At 41.9% G+C, this 24,842-nt stretch overlaps 2 protein-coding genes across 3 annotated transcripts; one reads left to right on the forward strand and one right to left on the reverse strand.

Annotated features, from left to right (window-relative positions):
• Nucleotides 1-2,296: 2,296 nt before the first annotated feature.
• LOC124145617 (zinc finger protein 665-like) lies at nt 2,297-8,082 on the forward strand. 2 transcript variants are annotated; one of them, XM_046515457.2, is made up of 2 exons: nt 2,297-2,369; nt 4,373-8,082. In XM_046515457.2, the coding sequence occupies exon 2, from the start codon at nt 4,434-4,436 to the stop codon at nt 7,398-7,400; it is 2,967 nt and encodes a 988-aa protein (XP_046371413.2). In that variant the 5' UTR covers nt 2,297-2,369; nt 4,373-4,433; the 3' UTR covers nt 7,401-8,082. The 2 variants fall into 2 exon arrangements, with proteins under 2 accessions (XP_046371413.2, XP_048245937.1); XM_048389980.1 differs by lacking the exon at nt 2,297-2,369 and adding an exon at nt 2,378-3,091.
• Nucleotides 8,083-20,211: 12,129 nt separating this feature from the next.
• On the reverse strand, nt 20,212-24,692 carry LOC124145626 (N-terminal Xaa-Pro-Lys N-methyltransferase 1-like). The gene is made up of 2 exons (XM_046515474.2): nt 24,502-24,692; nt 20,212-23,116 (listed from the first exon to the last, which is right to left on the reverse strand). Exons 1-2 carry the CDS (start codon nt 24,682-24,684, stop codon nt 22,604-22,606), a joined length of 696 nt encoding a protein of 231 aa, XP_046371430.1. The 5' UTR covers nt 24,685-24,692; the 3' UTR covers nt 20,212-22,603.
• Nucleotides 24,693-24,842: the final 150 nt, after the last annotated feature.

The raw sequence follows: 24,842 nt of genomic DNA on the forward strand, positions 1-24,842 counted from the left end.
GTTGACGGGTTTTTGTTGACTAGTTTGACCGTGTATCCATTGCAATCTGTGAAGACTTACCAATTAAGGTGGTTGATTACGCGTTTTGTCTCTTCTTGTGATTAACTTGACATACAGTGGAGGAAGGTCTAATATTTCCCACATGTGCTGAATATAAATTTATTTCCCCTCTCCTCTGGTTGCACTGCCTTCTCTGCATGTGCTTGCATGAATCCCTTCGCCAGACCCGGCCTCGATATCCAGGATATAACATCTTGATTGTATACGGAACAACAAACGTTCCTGTGACATTAAATAAAATTTAATGCAAAATTATGTTTTTTACCAAATCTGAAACAATTTCGGTTTGCAACAGATAAAAGATAAAAGACTCCTGTAAGAATTCAAATGGTTTAATTTGCCATACTGACTTCAGAAAATGCGTGATTTCATAAAAAAACAAACCATGAACATGCCAAAATGTCAATTTACAAATCAATAGCGTGTGTGTCCACCTCTGGTTGCGATGCAAGCAACACATCTTCGTCTCATGGAATGGACCAGGCATCGCACAAAGTCCTGTGGGATATCTGTCCATATCTACTGGAGCATGTATCGAAGTTCCTGGAGTGTCTGTGGGACACGTGGTTGACGTCGAAGGCGCTGATCCATCTCATCCCACATGTGCTCGATTGGTGAGAGATCAGGGGAACGAGCCGGCCAGGGGGTGACATTCACGTTGTTTTGTTGAAGAGAATCCTGAACAAGTCGAGCAATATGAGGCCGGGCGTTGTCATGTTGAAAGGTAATGCCTGGGCCATGACGACGCAAAAACGGTCGAACAACAGGGCCGATGATCTCGTCGCTGTAGCGCTGTCCATTGAAATGTCCCTCTACCACTATCAAACGGGTCCTCTGTCTTGCTGTAATCCCACCCCATACCATAACGCTGCCGCCCCCGAACCGATCTTCTTCCATGACACAATGATTGACGTAACGTTCACCTCGACGTCGGTACACTCGAATCCGTCCATCGCTGTGGCTGAGGTGAAAACGAGACTCGTCAGTGAATAGAACTTGTCCCCACTGCATGGCCGTCCAACGTAGACGCTGTCTGCACCACTGAAGACATGCTTGACGGTGGTATCCTGTCAAAATGGGACGTCTGGCGGGTCTTCTGGCGACAATCCCTGCACATTTGAGGCGACGACGTACGGTTTGTGAAGATATTCGTCGAATGCCAGGGATGCTTCTTGCAGTCAACGTTGCTGGCTGGAATCGATTTCGTAGGTGTGTTGTTCGAATCCAGTTGTCTTGTCGATTATTGGTTACGCGTGGCCTGCCACTCCGAGGATGGTCTCTGACTGCATTCGTCTGTTGCCAACGTTGCCATAAACACCAAATGGTGTTTCTGTGGACGTTAAATTGTCTTGCAACATCACGTTGATTCGATCCTGCTTCAAGCATACCAATGGCTCGCAGACGCTCATTTTCGGACAGTCGTGGCATTTCGTAATGTTGAATAATTGAGTAATTTTGTTGTTTTTCTGAGTGGTTGTTGTCAGCACGATGCTAAACAATGCATATGGAATCCCGTTAAAGCACATGTTTTTATACCCATTCTTGGGTAGTGAAATGCATGGGGCTTGCATAAAAGTCAACTTTTGCATGGAATGCATGCTTTTCTGTAGCAGTTGCGTTTTTGTGTCTTGATTCCATACATATACTACAATATTGAAAACCAAACTTTACTTGTTTGAAAAATTCACTAAAATAGTGGTGTCACAGGAACTTTTGTTGTTGAGTATATTATCGTGGATGCGCCAGAACAGACAACATGACTTAAGATGTTTTTACACATGTCGCGACAGTGTCACTATTTGGAGAAGTTAATATTATACCTGTCCAAATAATAATGATTTCTACATATTTCTGTACCTAAAGTTCGCTTTCTGGGATTATGTTGGCGAAAAGCTCCAAATAAATGTTTACAGAAAGTAATTTCTTTTTAAGAACTGCCTTCATGTTATTTTTATGAAACCTACCCAGTCTTGAATTTTTATTATCTGGTTACGAAGTTGTGAAGCTCTTTATGGGCTGTTGAAAGGGTGTTTGATTTGATTCGATTTATTATTGATTTATGTCACACTTGCGGTTTTGCGGTTATATATATAGTTGAACACAAAAATATGTTTACATGGAATATTCGAATAGCGCGGATTAATAAAAAAGTGTTTTGCTTTTCAACATTCATGCGAAACCTGCATGCCATATTTAGTGGTCTCCATCGGCTAAACCTTCCACTGAATTCTCTCCCTTTGAATGGAGTTTTCTCAAGTTCTGTCGTTCTGTGTGTGGTTGTTGAAAACAGTGGATCATATTATTGTTAGGTACGAATTCAGAGATGTCATTGTTCCGTCATCAAGAAGATATGTATTTATTCGGACTCAGGATATACCCTGACTCGCCCCGCCTGTTCCAAGAAATCCCGACACGTCCCGTACATTTGATGCAGCCGTGTCAGTTTGGCTCGCCTGGTAACCAAGCCCAACCAACGCACCAAACATGCGGTCCCAAAGTATAAACCTAACGTAGAGATGTTCTCAGAGAACCAAATGACTCTTTCCAAATTGATATCGTCATGTGTTCACCATAGCAAAAATGTCAAATGTCAGAAAAGTCAAAAGTGAACAAGGTGGGAATAGAATTACCTCGACGTAACTCTATCTTATTAATTACACAAGGAAATGCTATATCCTTTTGCAAATTGATTAATTGACAAGGATGTTTATTAGCGCAAATTAGCCTCCCTGGACAGAGATTTTGCTGGACATTTGTATGAATTGATAAAATTTTGAAGACATTCTTCTGTCATTAACAAATTTGGCAACAGTTTTGTGAACTGTATACTGATGTCCCATCTGGATCTGACAATGGAAAGACCAGAGGCTGTAGTTTTCTTGCTTCCTGTTGTCCATCATCTGCTCATCCCTAGCATCTTACTACTTGATGTATTGAGATTTCAACAAGTAAATGGGGCTGGGACAGTTGACTCGGGTCGAAGGGGTCCTGAGTAGTACCTAGGTACCCACAGGTCATCTTCCTGAGGCAAGTGAGTTAACTGTCTATAAGAGTCCAGTTTCCACCCAGTTGCGGATCTTGGCTTGAATTTCGTATTATATTTTGGCTGGACGTTATCAGCATCAGTCCGGACTAGTGCAAGCAGCCCCACACACATGTGCATGCACGTTGCTATATAAGTGCAATAATCTTGGATGCTACATTAAACCCCATGTCACCTCCTCGAGAAGATGCCCTCAGAACTCTCCAGACCTATGGCTAGTCAGGTGATATGGGTCATTATTTGCTAAGGTGACACAAAATTTGACATGAGAGGACCTTTTTCATCATAAATTTTTAAATATTTGGAAAATGTTACCATCCAATATTGTCAATTTTATAATAAAAAGACAATGCACAAAATAGGAAAGGTTTTGTGAGTATTCATTCTGTCCATCTCGTGTAATAACAGACGTGATGCAAGGTCAACAAAATTAATACATCTGGAAATTGGTTCAGCGGTGCTCGTTGACAGAAGACACTGAGAAAGTTTGACATAAGGCGTTATGTCCCTTATATGATTTTAAACTGAGCCAGAATTCTGCACCCTAGTAGAATGTCACTTCAGTAAATAATGGCCCATATATTGTTTAATAAATTCCATGGAATTCCATGTTTACAAGTCACTTATGTTCACATTATTTCTTATTTGCGCATATTCCTTCTGATTTTAATATGTTTGAGTAGAGATAAAGCTTCCGTCAACTTCAGTGGTTTTTGCATTATCAGATCGCTTTGTAAGTATATCTAAATAATTTTTACCAGGGCACAGGTAAAGCAATTGCCGGTCAGACATTTTGTAACCAACTCTTGAGACCTACAGCGGGTACACGGGCAGGGGCAGGCAATAGGGGGTTAGGTTCCCCAGGTAGTACATTTGAAACTTGTCCCAGCCCTACTGGTGACTGATTTTCACCATTGGACAGGATATTACGACAGCCTTGCATGATGCAAGCATGTTTATCAGAGATGACATTGTTGTAAGACGTTAAATCGTCTGTTCTGCCCACCACTGCAGGGTCATGTCGATGTCACAAAATTACATTATAACAATGAAGTAAATATTTTTATTCGGACATGAAATATTACAAAACTGGTATTTCTAGGTATGTCTGTGATTATCATTGAAAAAACTGACTATCATTGCCTGAATGTGTGTGTAATGAAAAATAATTTTTAAAAGACAGGTGCCAAAATAGTATGATTTTAGACCATGTAAATTACATCTGCAGTTACTCATGATCTAACCCAGATCTCATGTTTCTTTTTCCAGATAATATCCAGGTAGAAAACTACGTGCCCTACACCACATCAAACATGACAGTTTCTTCTGAATGTGGAGGACACATACCATCAACCACCTGATTATGGATCAAGCTGACGAGGGGAGACGTATTGTCGAGCTGCAGTGTCACTTTGCCAAAACATTCTGTACAGACGATTCTCTGGATCTCCATGTCAGGTTCTCCCCACTGGCAGCAAGTGTCTCCCTTGACAAGCTACATGAGAAACTGTTCCTGTGTGAGGATGCAGCTCTCAACGTCTATGACACGGATATGTACGGGAAGTGTGGAAACAGTGTCACATCTCACAGGACCGAAATCAGATTTAGCATCTTTGCGGAGGATAGAACACACAAGTGTTCACAATGTGATAGTTCAATGGCTTGTGATACTGGGTCAGGGTCAAACAGAAGTCAGACAGCAACTTTCAAGGAACTTTCCACAGAGAAGGGTGAACCCGCTGATCTTGGGCAAAAGTCAGAGGTCACCAAGGTTAAGGTTGTTTGTAAAGATGATGTTTCGGAAAATATTGGTTGTTTTGGTGTGGAACGTATAGATGATGACCCCGATGCTTGTCCAGGCATTGACAGTACCAGAGATGAGGATACTGGAGAACAAGTCGAGACAGAAAAGGCGATAAGATGTGATCAGTGCCTTGAGAAGTTTGATTCCGAAGTCCAGTTGTCAATTCATTCCATGTTGCATGTGCAGAACTTGACGTGTGACGTGTGCAGTGAGGTGTTGGACACGAGGAGTGGCCTCCAGAAACACATGCGAAGTCACGCAGGGCAGAAGTGTTTTAAGTGCGAGCACTGTGATCTGACATTCTTGGAGAAGAGCGACCTGACTGTCCATGTGAAGGAACACTCCGGAGAGAAGGTTTTCCAGTGTAAGGAATGCGGCAAGCTGTTCAATAGAATCAAAGCCTTGAAGCGACACACTCTCAACTACCACAGCAACATCCCTGTCCACATCTGTAAAGTCTGCCGGAAGGGATTCACAGACGAAGAAGATCTTCGCTCACACGTTTTCACAGACCACAAGGGAAACGAAAAGACGAGGTCATCCGACCAGCAGTACAAATGTTCCTTATGCCCCAAAACCTTCATCAAGAGTTCCCTCCTCAAGAACCATCTTCGCCTGCACCGAAACGGCAAACCCTATCGCTGCATGTACTGTGGCATCACCTTCAAGGATGAGTTGAGCTTCGAGCTCCATCAGGAGATACACAAAGGCGAGACGGGCAAACCCTTCACCTGCAAGAACTGTGGCCAATGTTTCTCGAGCCTGACCCTTCTGAAGAGGCACAAAGCGTCCCATGATGGCGACATATACAAGTGTGAGACATGTCACAAGACTTTCCAGTCTGGGAAGTCGCTGAAAGATCACCAAAACATCCACAGTGGCATCAAGTCCTATGTTTGTAATATCTGTGGTAAGGCTTTAGTCAGTGCCAACAGGTTGAAGAGTCATCTGAAAACTCATATCATTGATAAACCCTATAAATGTGAGTACTGTCAGAAGAGCTTCATCAACCCAGGCGATCTAACGAATCATAGAAGGGTCCACACAGGTGAGAAGCCATACCTGTGTGAAATCTGTGGGAAGGGTTTTGCTTACAAGACATCGGTTCCCAAACACATGGTGGTCCACAGCGAGCTGAAGCCCTACCAGTGTGATGTCTGTCACAAGGAGTTCGCCTCCAACCTCCAGATGCACAACCACAAGAAGATCCACCTTGGCCTGAAGAACTTCATCTGCGAAGTGTGCGGGAAGAGGTTCACAACTGGCAAGGCGCTAAAGGTGCACAAGTTAATGCATGAAGGTTACACTGGACATGACTGCGACATTTGTGGAAAGAAATATAGAAATGTGTACTATCTTGAAATACACAAGAAAACGCATTCAGGCAAGAACCTCCTCCAGTGCCACATGTGTGGAGATTCTTACGCTGATCCCACCTACTTCAAGCTTCATCAGCGGAAGTTCTGCAAGACGATCTTGATCTACTGTGAGTTGTGTAACCGGGGATTCCCTAACAACAAGGACTTGAAGAGTCACATGGGCTTTCACAGTGGAGAGCGCCCCTATGGCTGTGATGTCTGCGGCAAGGCTTTCGCCAAGTCGGTGTTCCTTGCGGACCACATGAAGAGACATAATCCTGACACTCTCATCAAGTGTTCTATATGTGGTAAAGGGTTCATCAACAGGAAGGAGGTCCGCAGACACGAGGCCAGGCACAAGAACATTAACAAGAAGCGAGCATCACCTCACATTGCTGTCAGTATTGATCCAAATCAACTTGCAGGTCTTCCCGAGTTGGAACCAGGAACTATAGATTCCAAGTCATTAGGATGCAGTCTTCCATCAAACCTTAGTGCAGAGAGCCATGACCAGGTATTACAAGAATATGCTGAATCTATAGAAAGTATACGAAAGTCTGTGATTCCAACATCATCAGGGTATGAGATGAGGTCAGATGATGCGATCTCTGCAGAACCGATTCCTCTTGGAATCCATCCAGGGCTTCCTCCAGGACCTCCTCAGGGCCTTCCACAGGGACCTCCACAGGGACCTCCACAGGGACCTCCACAGGGACCTCTTCAGGGCCTTCCTTCAGGGCCACCATCCGACCCTGCACAAGCACCTGAAGGGCCGCCTCCTCCTCTGGCATCTCAAGGTCAGCCACTGATGCTGCCAGTAGCTGACCCAGTTTACTATGGCCACATGGACTCCTGCACAGGGAAGAAGCCGTACACTGTGGAGGGCCTGGACTCCCAGCACCAGATTATGAGCGATACAATTCCGCCACACTTGGATTCACGGCACACATACTCATCAGTGTTCACGCGGGAGAGTGGAGAGATGGTTCTCATGCAGGAAGGGCTGGCGGCCATCATGAACCAGACGGTGGACCGGCGGGCTGCCCAGACATATGCTCCTCCCCCCATGCAGTACTTCTACCCCCCACAGCAGCACCGGTACCACCAGGGGGACGGCATGCCCAAGTACTCATAGCAAGCCAGGAGACAGACAGTACGTCTTGGTACTCAAGCATGCCAGGAGACAGACGGTACGTCTTGGTACTCAAGCAAGCCAGGAGACAGACGGTACGTCTTGGTACTCAAGCAAGCCAGGAGACAGACGGTACGTCTTGGTACTCAAGCAAGCCAGGAGACAGATGGTACGTCTTGGTACTCAAAGCATGCCAGGAGACAGACGGTACGTCTTGGTACTCAAGCAAGCCAGGAGACAGATGGTACGTCTTGGTACTCAAGCAAGCCAGGAGACAGACGGTACGTCTTGGTACTCAAAGCATGCCAGGAGACAGATGGTACGTCTTGGTACTCATAGCAAGCCAGGAGACAGACGGTACGTCTTGGTACTCAAGCAAGCCAGGAGACAGACGGTACGTCTTGGTACTCATAGCAAGCCAGGAGACAGATGGTACGTCTTGGTACTCAAGCAAGCCAGGAGACAGATGGTACGTCTTGGTACTCATAGCATGCCAGGAGACAGACGGTACGTCTTGGTATTCAAGCATGCCAGGAGACAGACGGTATGTCTTGGTACTCAAGCAAGCCAGGAGACAGACGGTACGTCTTGGTACTCAAAGCATGCCAGGAGACAGATGGTACGTCTTGGTACTCAAGCATGCCAGGAGACAGATGGTACGTCTTGGTACTCAAGCAAGCCAGGAGACAGATGGTACATCTTGGTACTCAAGCAAGCCAGGAGACAGACGGTACGTCTTGGTATTCAAGCATGCCAGGAGACAGACGGTATGTCTTGGTACTCAAGCAAGCCAGGAGACAGACGGTACGTCTTGGTACTCAAGCAAGCCAGGAGACAGACGGTACGTCTTGGTACTCATAGCAAGCCTGAAAACCGATGGTACACCCACATGCTGATTATATTATGCTCAAGTACTGATTATCAGCTCATGTCCTGACTGCAGGAGGGTGTTGTATCTCTCCATCACTGTTCCAGGACCAGGGCACACAGTGTTTCAGAGTAGAGTCAGAGAAGTGTCCATGCTTCAAGGCTTCAGTGGGATAATGGACTTGAAATCCCACTCAATCCATCCTAAACTTTTGTTTCTTTTTCAATCATTGGATGAAAGTGTTTCAGTTTTACATTTTGTGAATGAATTTCATTATTAATTGTTTTGAGTTCCCTCTCAGAATGTTTTAAGATCATTATTTCATTAGCGTTAGAAGTAGGATTTCACGAAAGAAAAGAAAATTCTTCTGTGTATCTGCCCCAAAAATGAATTTTCGCAAAAAGTGACATTTTCATTATGCTACAATTAGATTTTTTGTGTGCCAAATGTAGTGGCTGTAGTGAATAGGGTTGAGTGTCCTGATACAGTGAATGATTGTCCTGATGATTGTAATGAGACAATGATTGATTGTTCTGAAACTGACTGATTGTCCTGATGATTGTCCTAATACTATGATTGATTGTTCTGGTACAATGATTGATTGTTCCGATACAATTAATGATTGTCCTGAAACAATGATTGATTGTCCTGAGACAATGGTTGATTGTTTCGGTGTACCAGGCTAAACCTTCCAAGGCCAGTTCTTCCCCAGGGATGTTTCAGCCTAGACCCCCACCCCTCCCTCCCACCACCACCACCACCCTCCCTCTGGATTTCAGGTATACGAGAAATCTGAACATATGTTTGGGATGGTTCAACCCAGGCCAGATCTTCCTCCCTCTAGATTTCAGATATACTGTACATGAGGCCATGCAAATTGGATTTTTAGTTCATGGGGATCCTGGATGCGAGTAAGACGAGCACGTTGGCTGAACCTTCCCTGGGGGAGGAACTGTTCAGGGGGATGTTTCAGCCATTTACATCGGTACAATGATTGACTGGTCTGACATTATGGTGGAGTGTCTCGTTACAATGATTGATTGTCCTGATGATTGTCATGCAATAAGGATTGATTGTCCTGGTACAATGATTGATTGTTCTGATACGATTAATTGTACATTTTGTGTCTCTCATTTATTTTATTTGTATTTCAACCTCCGAACAAGATGTTGAAAAAATCGGTAATCAAATGAATAAAAAAGAAAGGACTAATATCTAGATAGGGTTGGCAGCTATCAACCAGATGCACACTCATTGTTAGATTTTGTCACAAACTATGTTGCAATGTTAAAACAATATGGGACTGTTAGAACATAAGAAGGTTATTCCGTGAGTGGCAGGGCTCGGTTTAAGCAACATGATTTAACATGCCCCAGGTGCTTGTTGACATGAAAACCTATTTGCACCAGACAAAAGCAGGCTTCACTCGGGTCCCATCAATTTATCAAAGCTGAAACACAGATGCATAAACTAGTCTAAACAAATCCAATCTCAAATCTGTGATCACTCTCATGACTTGACATAAATGAAAGATGTATTGCTGTAAAACATAAGGGAACATATGTACATAATCTTGCAGTACCCAGTTTTATGAAGTCACAAAAGCAGGACAAATTACACATAACACAGGGATTAGTGATGTATGCAATCTCATTAAAGTCAGATCTTAGTTCTTGCTACCGCTGAACAAAGATCTGAGGACATCCCATTGCGGGTCATGTCAGACCAACCTTTCATCTGACAAATCTTAGCATTTCTATCAGATCATGAAAGTGCAACCTGAACAAAAAAACACACAGGGTATTTCAAACGACAGTTATGGGCTTTATGTCTGTATTCATACAATCTAGACCATCTATTAGCCATTCTGTTCTTTTGTTCAGTTTGTAGTTTTTTAATCGAGTATATGTAGAAATGTTTCGAAGCATAGTCGCCAGTTTGAAACTAGTGCCCTAAAGCTTGATTCAGCTGCCTTCTGATTGGCTATTGTCAAATTCTTGTTAGTCATTCCATTGGTCGGCCAAAGTGCACAAAAGGTCGGTCTGACATGACCCATAATGGAATGTCCTCAGCTCCTTGTTTAGGGGTAGCGAGAACTAAGATCTGATTTCAATGAGATTGGTGATGTATGTTACATAAAACTTTGAGGTACTCAGTGTGTGCAAAGATCGATGTTGTGTGGACAAGAAAGGGTTAGTTGGACACAAATTAAAGATATTTTCACATGCACTTGGTGCATGTAGACATAAATATTAGGTTGCGTTTTTCAATAATAGGTTTCACGGGTGCATGTTTTGCACATTTATATCGAGCCCTGAGTGGTATCATTCACTTCCAGTGCAGAAGTTCTGACACCTTCATGTGATGCTGTTATTTGTTTGTTGTTGATCCGTCACCATCAGAAATTATGGTGAGTGGAGTTGTGGCCCTTAGTTGTGGCAGGATCCAAGGTTTGCCCTATTACTTTGTCAGCACTACACTCTTGCCTTGCACAAAATGGCAAGTGTCCATGACGTGCATCACTTGAATTGTCCTTGACATCCAGGTTTGAGGAAGCAGTACTTTTAAATAATGGACTACCCCTCACCTTGGTCCAGGAGCGAAAGTCAAGGGACACAAATATGTATTAGTACTGAAACAGTACACACAGTATGAACTTGTCATGAAGTGGTTATAGCTTGTTTGTTGTGTTTTAATCATTGTTATTCATCTGTTATGGTCACTTGAGTTGACAAATGTCTGTATATTAATAAGTATTATTCTAAATATATATTTTTGACCAATTAATAAAAATATGAATTAAATTTAGAGTGAGTCTTGTTCTGCTACCCTACTCCATGGGGACCCAGGTTAGTCTGAATAGATCTGGTCCCAAACACTCTGCTGCTTGTTAATAGAGTTGACTAAATTAGACTGGATGTTCAATTTCATTAACTTTGTGGATAGTGTCATCGCACCCGACAGTGTGAACTGTCACTCATTACATCAACCACTGGTTGACAGTGCATCATTGTACCCGACAGTGTGAACTGTTGCTCATTATGTCAACCACTGGTTGATGGTGCGTCATTGTACCTGGCAGTGTGAACTGTTGCTCATTATGTCAACCACTGGTTGATGGTGTGTCATGGTACCCCGCAGTGTGAACTGTTGCTCATTATGTCAACCACTGGTTGATAGTGCGTCATTGTACCTGGCAGTGTGAACTGTTGCTCAATATGTCAACCACTGGTTGATAGTGCACCATCGTACCTGGTAGTGTGAAATGTTGATCATTTTGTCACCCACTAGTTGACAGGGTGTCATTGTACTTGGCAGTGTTAAGTGTTGATCATTATGTCAACCACTTTATTATGAACATCGATGCGCTCACAAAATGTCTAGGATTGTGCGAACTTTGACCGACCAATGGAATGACGGACAAGAAGTCGACATTTGCCAGTCAGAAGGCAGCTTTCTCCTGCTTTATGGCACGAATTTCAAATTGGCGACTACCCTTGGAAACATATTTTGACAAATTCTCGATTAAAAATTTTAAACCTGAACAAAAGAACATTCTGGACTGGCTAATAGATGGTCTAGATTGCATGGATGCAGTCGTAAAACCCGCAACTTTCGTTCGGAATACCCCGTGTTAAAGTTTTCGAGGTTGCATGATTTGAAATCACATTTGACTGTCACTTTCATGATCTGATAAGCGATGCTCTGATTGGTTGGTTGGAAGGTCTTTCTGACGTGACCTTTGTGGAATGTCTTTGTTAAACGATAGGAGAACTAAGATCTGATTTTAATGAGATTTGGATTTGTCATAAGTGTTTGTCTTGAATAAGGCACATTCTCCGTTCTCGAATCCAGGAAACAGCACATGGCAAGTAGATAACGTAGTTTTCCAGAAGTTGATAACTGCAAGCAAGTCATATTCATCACAGCTGAGCTCTCTTTACCGGGGAGATAATGAAGTTGCAAACGCTGGGGTGGAGTTTGGACAATAAAAACAACCAAGGGAGGGCACTCTAAATCGGGGTCACTACCAAAACTTAACATTATACGAGCGCCTCAATCAATTTTTGTCATTGTCAGAACTACAATATACAGTCACGTAACAATTTAAATATATGCAATAGCAAGAAGAAGGCATTGAAAAGAATAGAATATCTATGATAAGGCCTTCACACATTAGAATATTCATTTTCAGCCATTGAGAGATCAGCATTGCCATAAGGAATGAATTTGATATCTAGTGGATATTTTTTATGGGTGGGTAGGTGATAAGAAAACACAGACTGTAAAAAGTCACTGTTACCACACAGTAAACAGTATTACAAGGGGACATGCCTCCATGCCTGTGCTTCGTTACTCACACAGGATGTGACCAGTATATTGTTCGGATTAACGGGGTTTCGTTGTATACCGCAACGTATTCAATAAGGAAATCATCTTCCCGAGGCAAGGGAGTTAACTGACTATAAAAGTCCAGTTTCCACCCTTGCCGAACTAGGCTGGTATTATGGAGTTACAATTTGGCTGGACTAACGAGTCTATGCATAGTCCAATCAAAATCACGGAACCGAAAACGAAATCCGGTACGTAAAGTTCAATGCAGATTTCGGTCGACTGCAGGATTTGCAAAGCATGTGCACCGCTAACTCGTTGTCAACAGATATTTTCTAAATCTTTTCATGTTTTTAATCAAGGTGCTCGCGTGATTTGATGCACTTCGCGATGTAAGACTCGTTTTATCACAACATAGATCTTGATTATCGCTCAGATCGTCTTGGCTGGGCGCCACCGTTTTGTTTGAGGCAAATGCAAGTGATACGAGAGGTTGAATCTGGTTGGTCAATAAGGAGAGGCAGAGAAAGGACATAACTCGCAATAGCCGCTGGAGGCGCTACGATCGAGCCCAGGAATTCCAGCCTAGTTCGGCAAGGGTGGAAACTGGCCACACGTTTCTATGATATAGTCAGTATGTCCATTATTCCTGACATGCACTAACATGACTTACTTTTATCAGAGAAACGTCTGCAAAACGATCTAAGCGCTGTGACCACAGCATAAGTATACACATTACAGTATATTGGAGTAGCGAATGTCTCAGGTCGTTTTAGGGAACGGGACACCTGCCACAAAAATATCTGCCTGCAATAATCCGAGTTGTACCACTACCATCTGATTAGCAGACCATTTGATTTCCACCCGTGAATATCCTGGTTAGAATAGGTCTTCAGCAACCCATGGTCAGGCTCGCTGACTTAGTTGATGCATGTCATCGTATACCAATTGCGTAGATCGATGCTCATGATGTCAACCACTGGATTGTCTCGATTATTTACAGACTGCCGTAGTATTGCTGGAGTGCAGCGTTAAACAGGAAACAAACATTTGATTTCTAGGGGAGCGGGATTTTGTTTTGGAAAAATATCCCACATCTCATAATTTTGTACATAAAAAAAATCTCAGCCTCAATCTGCTTGAAAAAAAATCAGCCTCAATAAAAAGTGTCGTCATCGTCATCATACAGAGTTTTCGAGAGCGAAGCCATCATTTTTCATACCTTCCATTTGAAGAGACCATATCATGTAAGACTCTGTGTTGCATCCTTGGACAAGGTTATTGACTCCGCACACTGTCAAATGGCTCAGCAGTTGTTGCCTGTGATGTGAAATGACCATTATTAAGCATCATTTACGCTTACTTTGGTAACATACAGCATAAACATATAAATAATTAAAAATAGTTTATTGCAATAAGCTAAGCTGAAGAGCAAAAGATGTACGTGTTACCAGCCAACAGTATCCGTTCATGAAAACAAAAGGGCGAATGTCAAGTAAAATACTTGTATTGTCATGAGAGTAGTATATAGTGAGGGCGCAGACGCTGGTTTTGGTGGAGGGAAAAGTGGAGGGAGCTTGAAAGGGTCCCCCAGCCTACCGGGACAGCGCGTCACAGGTGTGGGGAAATGAAAGGTGTGTGTGTTTATAAGGCAGAAAAGAATTCGTAAGTAAACAAAAGTAAAGGGTATTCAATAGAGCTATGCGTGTAGCGTGTTGCCCTGAATAGACAAGCAGCCCAGTTTGAATTGAGCGCGCTTGACAACTCACGTGACCACGTCGTTTCAAATTGTTTATTGGTCATAATGGTTTCGTTTATTTCAGGCGTTAGTAGAAATTACAATTAGTGTACAACTCACGTAGTTGTTTCAAATTGACCGCGCTCGCTAGAGCCAGCGACCTGGTTCGATGAATGCAGGGTGTGTGTTGAAAGTACGACCATACCACCATAGAGACGGGTTGTGTCAACATGATATACGCCGGGTAATGTAAGGGAAAAAAAAAATGTACGTCTAGCTGGATCAAATTCATCTTATACGGTCTACACGTTGTACGCCATGAACGTTAGACAACCTGTATAGAAAAAAAAATATAGACGAAATAGATAAGACTACGCAATCAGCAAGCTAGCAGTTTACATTTAACGGGCAAGAACGAGCTAATGTATAGCAGAGAGACTAAGCGACCGGCCGCCCATAACAATGTCAACATACACTACCTACTACAATGTTAACATAACAGCCTGAAGCTTCCCATTCATAAATTGTGTGACCAGTGTCCTGTATTTATGATATGTTAGGGAAGATGTGTTGTACATTTGTTATTTTAAAAGGGAGTTATTTCAGAGAGGATATATATGGGTATTCCCCCTCATTAAACTTTTCTTTAGTTGGTGTCTATTAAACGTATCCGGTATTTAATACATTTGAATGATGTAGGAAAGTATGTGCGTGAAGATGTTGTACCTATATCTGAACACGAATGTATGACACCTTTCAATAGATCAATTACGATTCTAACCACGACACGCAACATGACTATGAGCGTGGTTAGCAGTTCATATTTATAAACACATCATAAATGACAGATTTCTGATAAATGAACTCGCCCGCACACATGTCTATAGGGTTATGTTCGCCCGAACTGTAAACAGTGACACATTTTATAACAGGAAGGGTGTGTGGAATGCACTCGTCCTTGTAAGGGTAAAATACGCGTTTAAACTCACCATTTAAATGATGACATTACTTTTTTAGATGTATTGGTATCAGTGAGTGAGTGAATTTAGTTTTACGCCACACTCGGCAATATTCCAGCTCTAGGACGGTGGTCTGTCAATAAACGAGCTTGGACCAGACAATCCAGTGATCAACAGCATGAGCAGCGATCTGTGCAACTAGGAACCGATGGCACGTGTCATCCGAGTCGGCGAGACTGACCAACCGATCCCCGTCGTCAGTCGCCAATAAGCATGGGTTACTGAAGGTCCATTCTATAACCCGGACCTTCACGGGTGTAGTATGACGAAGACTATAACCTTCGGGCTCGCGTGTGGAGATGGTCATGAATATGCATGAGGGCGTCTATTTTTAGATACGGACTCCTGTGGTCTGATTTAGGATCGCGATTGTGCTGCTGTCCTCTTCACAGATTATTCGCGAGGGTCGGGTAGCCTTGTGGTTAAAGCGTTCGCTCGTGAAGCATACACGACAGGACCCATTGCACTTAGTAGTCATTGATGGCAGTTTGACAGGCATTCAGTCCCACAATGCACTCTGTCTCCACGTTACTCGGTTCCTGCAGGTCCCGGGACGTCAAATATAGGGTGTATAATAACGTCAAAACCCTTTCTATAATCTTAAGAAATTAGAGTCCATTGTACGCATCTTACCGAGGCAAGGGAGTTAAAGGACTATGAGAGTTCAGTTTCCACTTTTACAGTCCTTGAACTCCCTTAAAATTGCCTCGGAGAGATTGTACGATTCGCACTGCATCATGAGCATGTTTGTGAATCACCATCAAATAGGGGGATGATAACAGGTGTTCGCGAAAAGGTGAGCGTATCCTGTCCCACCGATGGCATCCATCATAAACACATGCAACAGCAAGTCAAGAATTCACCTAAAAAAAGATAGGACGTATGGTACAAGTCAAAATAAGGAAGTGTAGCCGAGAGTTGGTAATAAGTAGAGATGGAGGTGGTGAAAAGAAAAATGGGTGTTTGAATTTTCCTTATTTGTTTGTTGTTTGTTGTTTACCGCTGCACTCAGCAATATTCCAGCTGTATGATGGCGGTCTGTAAATAATCGAGTCCAGTGATTGACATCATGAGCATCGATCCACGTAGTTGGGATACGATGACATGCATCAACGAAGTCAGCGAGCCTGACCACCCAGTCCCGTTAGTCGCCTCTTACGACAAGCATAGTCGCCTTTTACTTTGCTATTTACAATAACTGAATGGAGACATTGGACATTGGATTATTGATGATGTCTTGGGGTGTCGTTCCCGTGCCAACATAACTTCATATGCAGAGTGACAGTAAAGCATCCACAAGTTTGTACGACAAGACTGATGACTTCAATTTTTCCATAGTCAGCTTTATAGTTTTAATGTCGGGCTCTATTCCAGCAGCTCCAGCCTTTGGTGTCTACATTTCACAACTTTTCAGGTACAATCGAACATGCTCATTTTACGAAGATTTCAAACAGCGTTATACAATTCTTTCTTAAAAGTTGTTTGATCAGGGTTACAACATTCAAGGCCTTAGTAAAGCTTTCAAACAATTATATGAAGACATATTGAGGAAATTGACGCATGAGTGACAAAAACTATATCCGATGCAAGTCCGTCCCTCTTTTGACTTGTATCAGATGAACAATTGGCTTACCTTTGCATAGGATGTGGTCAAAATGGGTCAAATGGTACATTAGAATCAACATGACATTCAGATTCTGTAACCTTTTGACAAAATAAAAATGAACATCACCCCTCTCTACCCAGTCAGTTTTGAAAAAGTCATGAGAAAAGAAAAAACGTTTTTGTAATTGGCCCTAACTGAAATACTGTTAAAAAAAGTCTGGAATCAAATAAACCTCTCCGAAGTTGAGAGAGAGAGAGAGAGAGAGGAGTGAGTGAGTGAGTGAGTGAGTGAGTGAGAGAGAGCAATATTCTTAAAGTGGCCTGTAAACAAGACAGACATTCGATGTAGAGGAGCTTCAAAGGATGCTCTATTGTCAGCACCTGTCCTACATAACCTAAGACCTTATTCTCTAGCCGCCTGAAGCGGATGGTCTTTGGCGATGATAATTTTGGAGGTGAGGTGAAATTGGGTTTACCGTTGCGTCCAAGAATATTGCACTTATATAGCGACGTGCATGCACGTGTGTGTGTGTGTGTGTGCTTGTACTAGTACGGACTGATGCTGATTAATAATGCTACCTCACTGAGTGAGCGAGTATGGTTTTACGCCGCTTTTAGCAATATTCCAGCAATATCACGGTGGGGGACACAAGAAATGGGCTTCACACATTGTACCCATGTCGGGAATCGAACCAAGGTCTTCGGCGTGATGAGCGAACACTTTAACCACTAGGCTACCCGACCGCCCTACCTCACTGAGGCACCATGCGGCAGTTAAACAAGAATACCCTACTGAGACATTACAAACACAGCGAATTGCGGCGCCTTAGACGACTGGGCCACCTGTGGCCACCCGTGGCCCCCTGGCATGTTGAGCATGGGCATTATAATCTTGAAAGACAGAACGTTGCCCAACACATTGTGTGAATGGCACGAGTGGTGCAATGACGTTGTCCAGGTAGTCCTGACGTGCGACTCTGCCATGGACAATATTGATTGCAGTCCGGCCAGTCATTGTGATACCATCCCATACAATAAACAATCATGCTGCGCAACGTGAACTTTCATAGGCATGTCGACTTGGTTGATACATGTCATTGTATCCAAATTGCATAGATTGATGCTCATAATGTCAATGGATATGTCTGGCTCAAACTTGGATTATATACAGCCGGATGTCATAAAGCTGGAATATTGCCGAGTGTGGCATTATACACAAACAATCAAAGAGCAGTGGTCAAACACAATGTTGTACTGTCTAAAGAGGTAAAGCATTGTCTTGGACAATAGAGTTTGGTATAACACGGCATTGAACAGTATTCCAGTTATATCATGGCACATCAGCTTCAAAGCCCAAAGTGATGCAGGTCTCGGAAAGAAGGAGCACAGGTGTGGTGCTCACAAACCTAGAAACAATCTAGGAACCGGGATTCGAACAAACCATCATCAGTTTCTTGTGTACACAAGGGATGTAACTCTGCACAGCGAATTGTGGCGCCTAGATGACAGGGCCACCCGTGAACTCCTCTTGGAAATGTCAGGGATCAAATCGTTTTGAATAGCTTACTCAGGTTTTCACACATTTGATTTATATTTTTGTAGAAGCAACTTTAATCTCCCTGCATAAAAAACACCAAAGCGTTTATACATATAGTTTAATTCATTTCAATGTGAATATACACAATGTCATATCATTGAGAAAATCAATTTCAATTTAATATTTGTAGAAGTAGAAGTGTCTGTGATTTGCTGAGGCAGTAAGTGAGTAGAGGCAGGTAGAAATTGTAAATATATTTATATATCATAGGTACAAACTTAATATAGTTATATATCTAAACACTTCATCGTAAACCTCACCACATTAATCAGGCTGCATCAACATTATCACCACCTGTTTGTCCTGCCAGCAGATGACTTGTAGAAGTCTAGACAACAATATTCAATAATGACTGAAATAGCTTTCATTTAAGCGTACATATTTTCCTGTATCATGTCTCATGACTTTTGGGTATTTGAGAAAGTATCACTCAATACAGAACCCTTTTCTTTGTCTGCTGGATTGGATCATTCTGATGACATAGATGGAGAAAGTTCCATTTTGCTTGGGTTTGTTCCACCAATAAATGTTAACTGATTTTTAAATGTATCAAAACCATCATCATCATCATGTCACCTTCATCATGTCACCTTCATCATGTCTGTGTTCCCCCTGATTCTACAGGGTGGTGAAGAACCAAATTCAATTCATCATCGATCACTATGACATTATTATCCAACTCATCCATGTCATGAGATCAGTTGGCACCCGACCATCAGTTTAACAAGGGAGACAATTCTACGGATATATATAATCATGCGATGTTTCTGTGTAGATACTGACACCCTTATCAAGCAAGTAATCAATTCCTTTTCAGCGGCAAATTATGGAGCTTTCATTTTCACTCTCCTTCTACTATGCTTGGGATTTGTTTATTCATCAACACAATACTGATGGAGTTGTGAACCGGACTGGCAGTTATTCCTGAGTGACCATGATCATAGTGTTCCAACATATCACGACCTCTCAAAACTACAGTAAACAGGTCTCCGGAGAAACAAGACACAAACAACAAACATGACAAAGGTGGGGTCTTCATCTGAATTCCGTATTCCTTTTTTCTACCACAAAGTAGAACATTTAACATTCTGGGGGCAGAGGTTGGGAGAGGGTGGGGGTGGGGGTGGGGGTGGGGGTGGGGGTGGGGGAGTGTCCTGAAGCAGTGATCGGGAAAAGGTTGATACAAAACCAGCAACTCCATCGAACATAACATGGCTGGTCCCTCATATGGCTTAATCTTAGTACAGATGTACTCAACTGATGAATGGTAACAGGACAACATCACTGTCAATAATACTGGTTACAGTGGGTTGGAAGGGTGGCGACACCCACAACACGTGTCCGACATTGTACACATGTGCGACATCGAAGCCAGGTCTTCCAGCTTAAATCACTTGGCTACACCACTCCAGTGTAGGTTACACAGCCGTGAATAGCAGAGACAATGCTGACGGGGCTATAAACATCATTCACTTACTCTGTTGTTTACACAAACACAATATGTATAAAAGAAGCAAGTTACACGAGATATATAAGAGATGCAAATCTGTGTCCACAATAATTCATCTTTTGATTGTAAATGTCTTGGAAATGATTTCCCAAAATACAACTACCACATATTAATATAGTAATTTATGTTATACATTGTGTATTAACAATTCACACAAATTTATACACATTTACAGTGTTTGAAATTAAGGTTATTTTTTAGGTTCGCTCTACATGTATTTGAAAATAGGAACCCCCTACATCTTCCCCTTCTAACATTAGGTCAACAAGGACCCTCAACTTACATGCTTAATTGCAAACACTGACCTTCTTTCTCAATACAATTGTACCTGAGCTTGCTGGGTGAACTCATTAACAACAAACTCTGTAATCACAAAGTCAACAACATCACACAACATGACATTGTTTGCATAAGTACAGATGCCTTTGTTAATTAATATACAGATGTTAATATAGAGATGTTTATATACAGATTTTCATAAAAAGATGCTTACATGGAGATGTTTATATAGAGATGTTCATACAGAGGTTTGTAATGGTGTACCAATGGTAATACACTAATAAACATGTTAAACTCCTAATTTTGTTACAGTAAACTTTTCTTGAAAGAAATATTGTTCTTACAGAGAACAAAATTTACATATTATACTTCAAACAGAACTCTTGACATGAGTTATATGGTATCAAGTATACATGTCACAACAACATCAACAAGAGACTTCCAGTTAATACAAAATTGACACACGTGATTACAGGGGATTCACCAAAGTAAAGTTTGGTTGTCTGTAGATGAAGCAGGACGTTTACTGTATACTGTATATTACTGGGTGCGGGCCTACACCAGATAGAGGCTGACCCCAAACTCCACCCTTGAAATCACGACCTAAATTTGACTCCACACTATAACTACATTGTACCATATCAGGGCACAGCCGATACATAGGTACATTGTACCATATCTAGGTACAGCTGAGATGTAGATACATTGTACCATATCAGTGTACAGCCGATATAAATACATTGTACCATATCAGGACACAGACGATATAAAAAGATTGTATCATATCAGTGTTCAGCCAATATAACTACATTGTCCATATGAGGGCACAGCTGATATTAATACATCATGTCAGCAATATTTTGAATCCAACTTGATTGTCTAATTTTATCATTGAATACAATAAACTGCGAACACAAGCAATTTCATTGTCTAGTACGGTAACCATGGTAACAGCAAAAATGGCTTCATTAGCAGATTGCATATAGTTTATATATTCCAAAGATGCTTCAGACTGGCACAAGCCAGGTGTAGCTTAATGTTTCCCCTACAAAGACCCTCGGGAACTTCATTCTTGGCACCGGTTCTTTCTTCATGCCATGTCACTGCAAATACTCACATCTTAAGCCAACTATAAATGTTTGATTGAAGAAAACTGCCAATTGACCTTGTCGACACACTGAACTTTGAGTATATTTCTTTCAATAGAAATGTTTGTTAATGTAAAGTGTAATCAACAGTTTTGAAAACTTTGATTATTAAACTTGTCAAACAGCCATACTTATTATTGCAACTGACATGACTCACATGGAAAATTAATTTATATCCATTATCTACAAGCATGTGTACAGGATGCAATATTTTGCTTCGTGTAAATACTTAATGTATGCCTATGTACTCATTTGTGCTCACAGACATCGGATGTGACGAGAAGGAGGGCTTAGTTTCGTTAACCTGACGGGTTCCATATGCAATCGGGAGAAATCATTAGCTGAAGCTCATCTGCCCTTAATATATAACTGTATCCCTATACGCATCTCTCAATAGAGGCAATACAGTGCTAACAAAGCTTCTGCTTGGTATAGACACTTGGGATGGGTATCGTCAGAAATTCCCTATTGCAATATATTGCAACTTCTACTTTGTAACAAACGATATGTGAAGTGGATGATGTCACTGTATGTGTTGTTAAATGGGTCGAACATTAGACTTGAGCATTGGACTTGAGCATTGCAGATGTTACAGACTGCAGTGTTTCCATCGACTATCCCATCCTTCACAAGCTTTACAAGGCCAAAATGTTTCAAACTAGCTGCCTTAAACTGTCATTCAGCACAGGCACGAAATTGGCCATTTTAAAATTTTATATTACTCTGAACCATTCTGAATGCAATATACACTGTAAGACCTTCAATGGAAACTTGAACTCGGTGGACTGTTAGTCTTATATAAAGAACTTGGTATTGTTTGATAATACTTTCAAAACATGAGTTTAATTTCGTTTAAAAAAGGTTCAGTTGCTACCCAGTGTGTGATGAAAGCCCAAAAAGATACAAGTCATGGATGTTTACAGCTGTGGTGTCCCTAAGGCTAAGGCCCACACATCTTTACAGGGAACTGCTGTGCCCCTGATCACATAGTTAAAGTTGGCAGACAACAAACAGACAAACTATTACTGTACACATTGTCACATATGATGCACAGCGCCAATCTCCAGAACAACAATTGATTTATAATAGATTAGACCTTTAACAGTTTTATCACTTCAATGCAAACATATATACATCATACAATCCCTTAGGAAATCCTTTCTGCTTTTGTTGTTTGAGAATTACAAGTCCAGAGTTCTGTATAAGCTGCACTAAAACATCTAACGGCCTTGTGAAACTGCTGTCCAGTTCATCAAAGTCGGAATTATTTGTCGATGTCACATTTTCTTTCACAACCACTATTCCTTTTTCTGATAACCCTTTCTTGCATCTTCTGAAGAAGTTGACGAGGTCATCGTTCCGGAGATGACCCAGAACCCACTGGCACCAGATGACATCATAGTGGCCGACATCCGGGGTGAAGTCTTGAAGCCCACTGCAGGTGAACTTCCCTACTCGTTTGGATTCCTCTCCTATAAACTTGGGAGCTGCATCCACAAACTTCTGGCTCAGTTCCACCAAGTCAACAGTTGTAAACATTGGAAGCAGCAACCTCTTTGTGATGCGCCCGATGCCAGCCCCACAGTCTAGTGCCCGGTTGCTGTTTGTCTCACCGCCAGAAATCTGTAATGATTGTTTGATACCATACAGATGACATCACTAGAAGTGAGTTGGAACTTGGATATAGAATAGTACTCAGGGTTTTATGTGACGCATAAATGTCTGTCCAGTACACACATATGTATAGAATGGACGCAGAAAAAAGGATATATTGCTTCCCATGGGATGCACAATAATATCTATTGTAGCAAATTCTTGACAAGAAATATAAAGCTCCTGTAATTAAAGTAATTATCAAATCTTACAGAACATTACACCGTTTTATTACTTTACAGGACCCTTAGTTTTCCTCAAGCTGGAATTAGTCATCATTATCAGTACATTTTAGTGTCAATTTATATGTTGTTTCACACATTTAACAGACATTCACTGCCTTGTTGAGGGTAGGTTAGGTTAGCCAATTCTATCCTTAGACTTGAATCCTTGAATAAAAACAGGGGTGAACTTAATCTATAGCAGCTACCATTTATCTTACTCACTTAAATGTAATGAGAGGGTATCTGGGAAAACTTAATACGTTGTTCATGTTGATAATACAGTGAAAATATATGTTCATGTGGGACTAGTGCACTTTACCTGGTACAGCTTTTTCAGAGTTCAGTTAGCCTCCATGGTGGATTGAACTCGCGATGGTGGATTGAACTTGCGTTGCCAGCTTGAAGCATGGCTAGGCTAATGAGTTAATCTAATTAGCCAAAATCTTTACCACGGGTGCTATCACAAATAATGAGTGCTAGTTTATCAAGTTATCAGCACCCGATCGTTTACCTTCATATGCATGTGCAGTAGCCATTTTCTCCGTGAAACTTGTTAAAAAAATTGTACAGAGTTTCCACAAATTAGGTTGGATTATATCACTAAAGAGATAGCTAACCCATACCCACCTCACAACTGATGCTAAGGATCGTAAAAGGGTGCCTAAAACTAAGAATCACGAGGGGTGTTTGATGGGTGGCAGCATGGCAAGTAAATATTGCTAAAGCCGCATCAGCAATATATTGCAGCCATACGCGGCTAGTGTTTGACCGGAAAGGGGTTCCTCACTCTAATGATCATATTAAGGGATGCTTGATCAGAAGGTGGATCCAAAGGCTAAGGATTGAGTTGGGGGTAACCCACCCTAACCCTAATGATCGAAGAGGCACTCGAGATCTGTTAAGCGAGGGCCAGTTACCCAGAGCTTCAGTGAGCTGCGCCCGGTAAACTGCATTGTTTCCGTTCATGTTCTAGTTATTTACAATGCATACACAAGACGTTTGGATCACACATGTACATGTAACACAAGTTCTTATAGATCGTACGCATACATAACCTGATAACGACTACCGTGATGTAGATGTCACCACTACGCTACTAAATCCTAATTCAAATATATCAACAGTCATCACCTTCATAAATGGTCGAAGAAATGCCCTCGATCCATCAATATCGGTTGGTGATATTTTAGCATAACCACCGAGCATTGCATCAATTGTCGGTTGTAAACCATCCCAGTATTCCTTTGCATCACTGTAAAATTTAGCTTCTGTTTTTGTTGACTTTCCGTACACGTGCGTTGTTGTGTCAGCCATTTTGGATTCTCAATACCCTCTAATCCCCTGCCATGAACTGATGTTGAAGCAATAGTTCGACTTATCGTTGCATCACTTCATTGTTTATGAACCACAACATAGAAATGGTGTAATCAAATATTTGTCAGTAGTTTATTCCTGTCAGTGAATATTTGAAG

The sequence above is a fragment of the Haliotis rufescens genome, unplaced genomic scaffold (genome assembly GCF_023055435.1).
Source record: "Haliotis rufescens isolate VD_foot unplaced genomic scaffold, xgHalRufe1.0.p SCAF_8, whole genome shotgun sequence".
Classification (NCBI taxonomy): Eukaryota; Metazoa; Mollusca; class Gastropoda; order Lepetellida; family Haliotidae; genus Haliotis; species Haliotis rufescens.

What these genes read in the sequence shown, in the direction of transcription:
- LOC124145617 (XM_046515457.2), top strand. Translation starts at nt 4,434, where the DNA reads ATGTGGAGGACACATACCATCAACCACCTGATTATGGATCAAGCTGAC.
- LOC124145626 (XM_046515474.2), bottom strand. Translation starts at nt 24,684, where the DNA reads ATGGCTGACACAACAACGCACGTGTACGGAAAGTCAACAAAAACAGAA. An exon ending in TTCTTCGACCATTTATGAAG is followed by an intron (nt 23,117 to 24,501) that starts GTGATGACTGTT and finishes CAATCATTACAG; the next exon opens with ATTTCTGGCGGTGAGACAAA.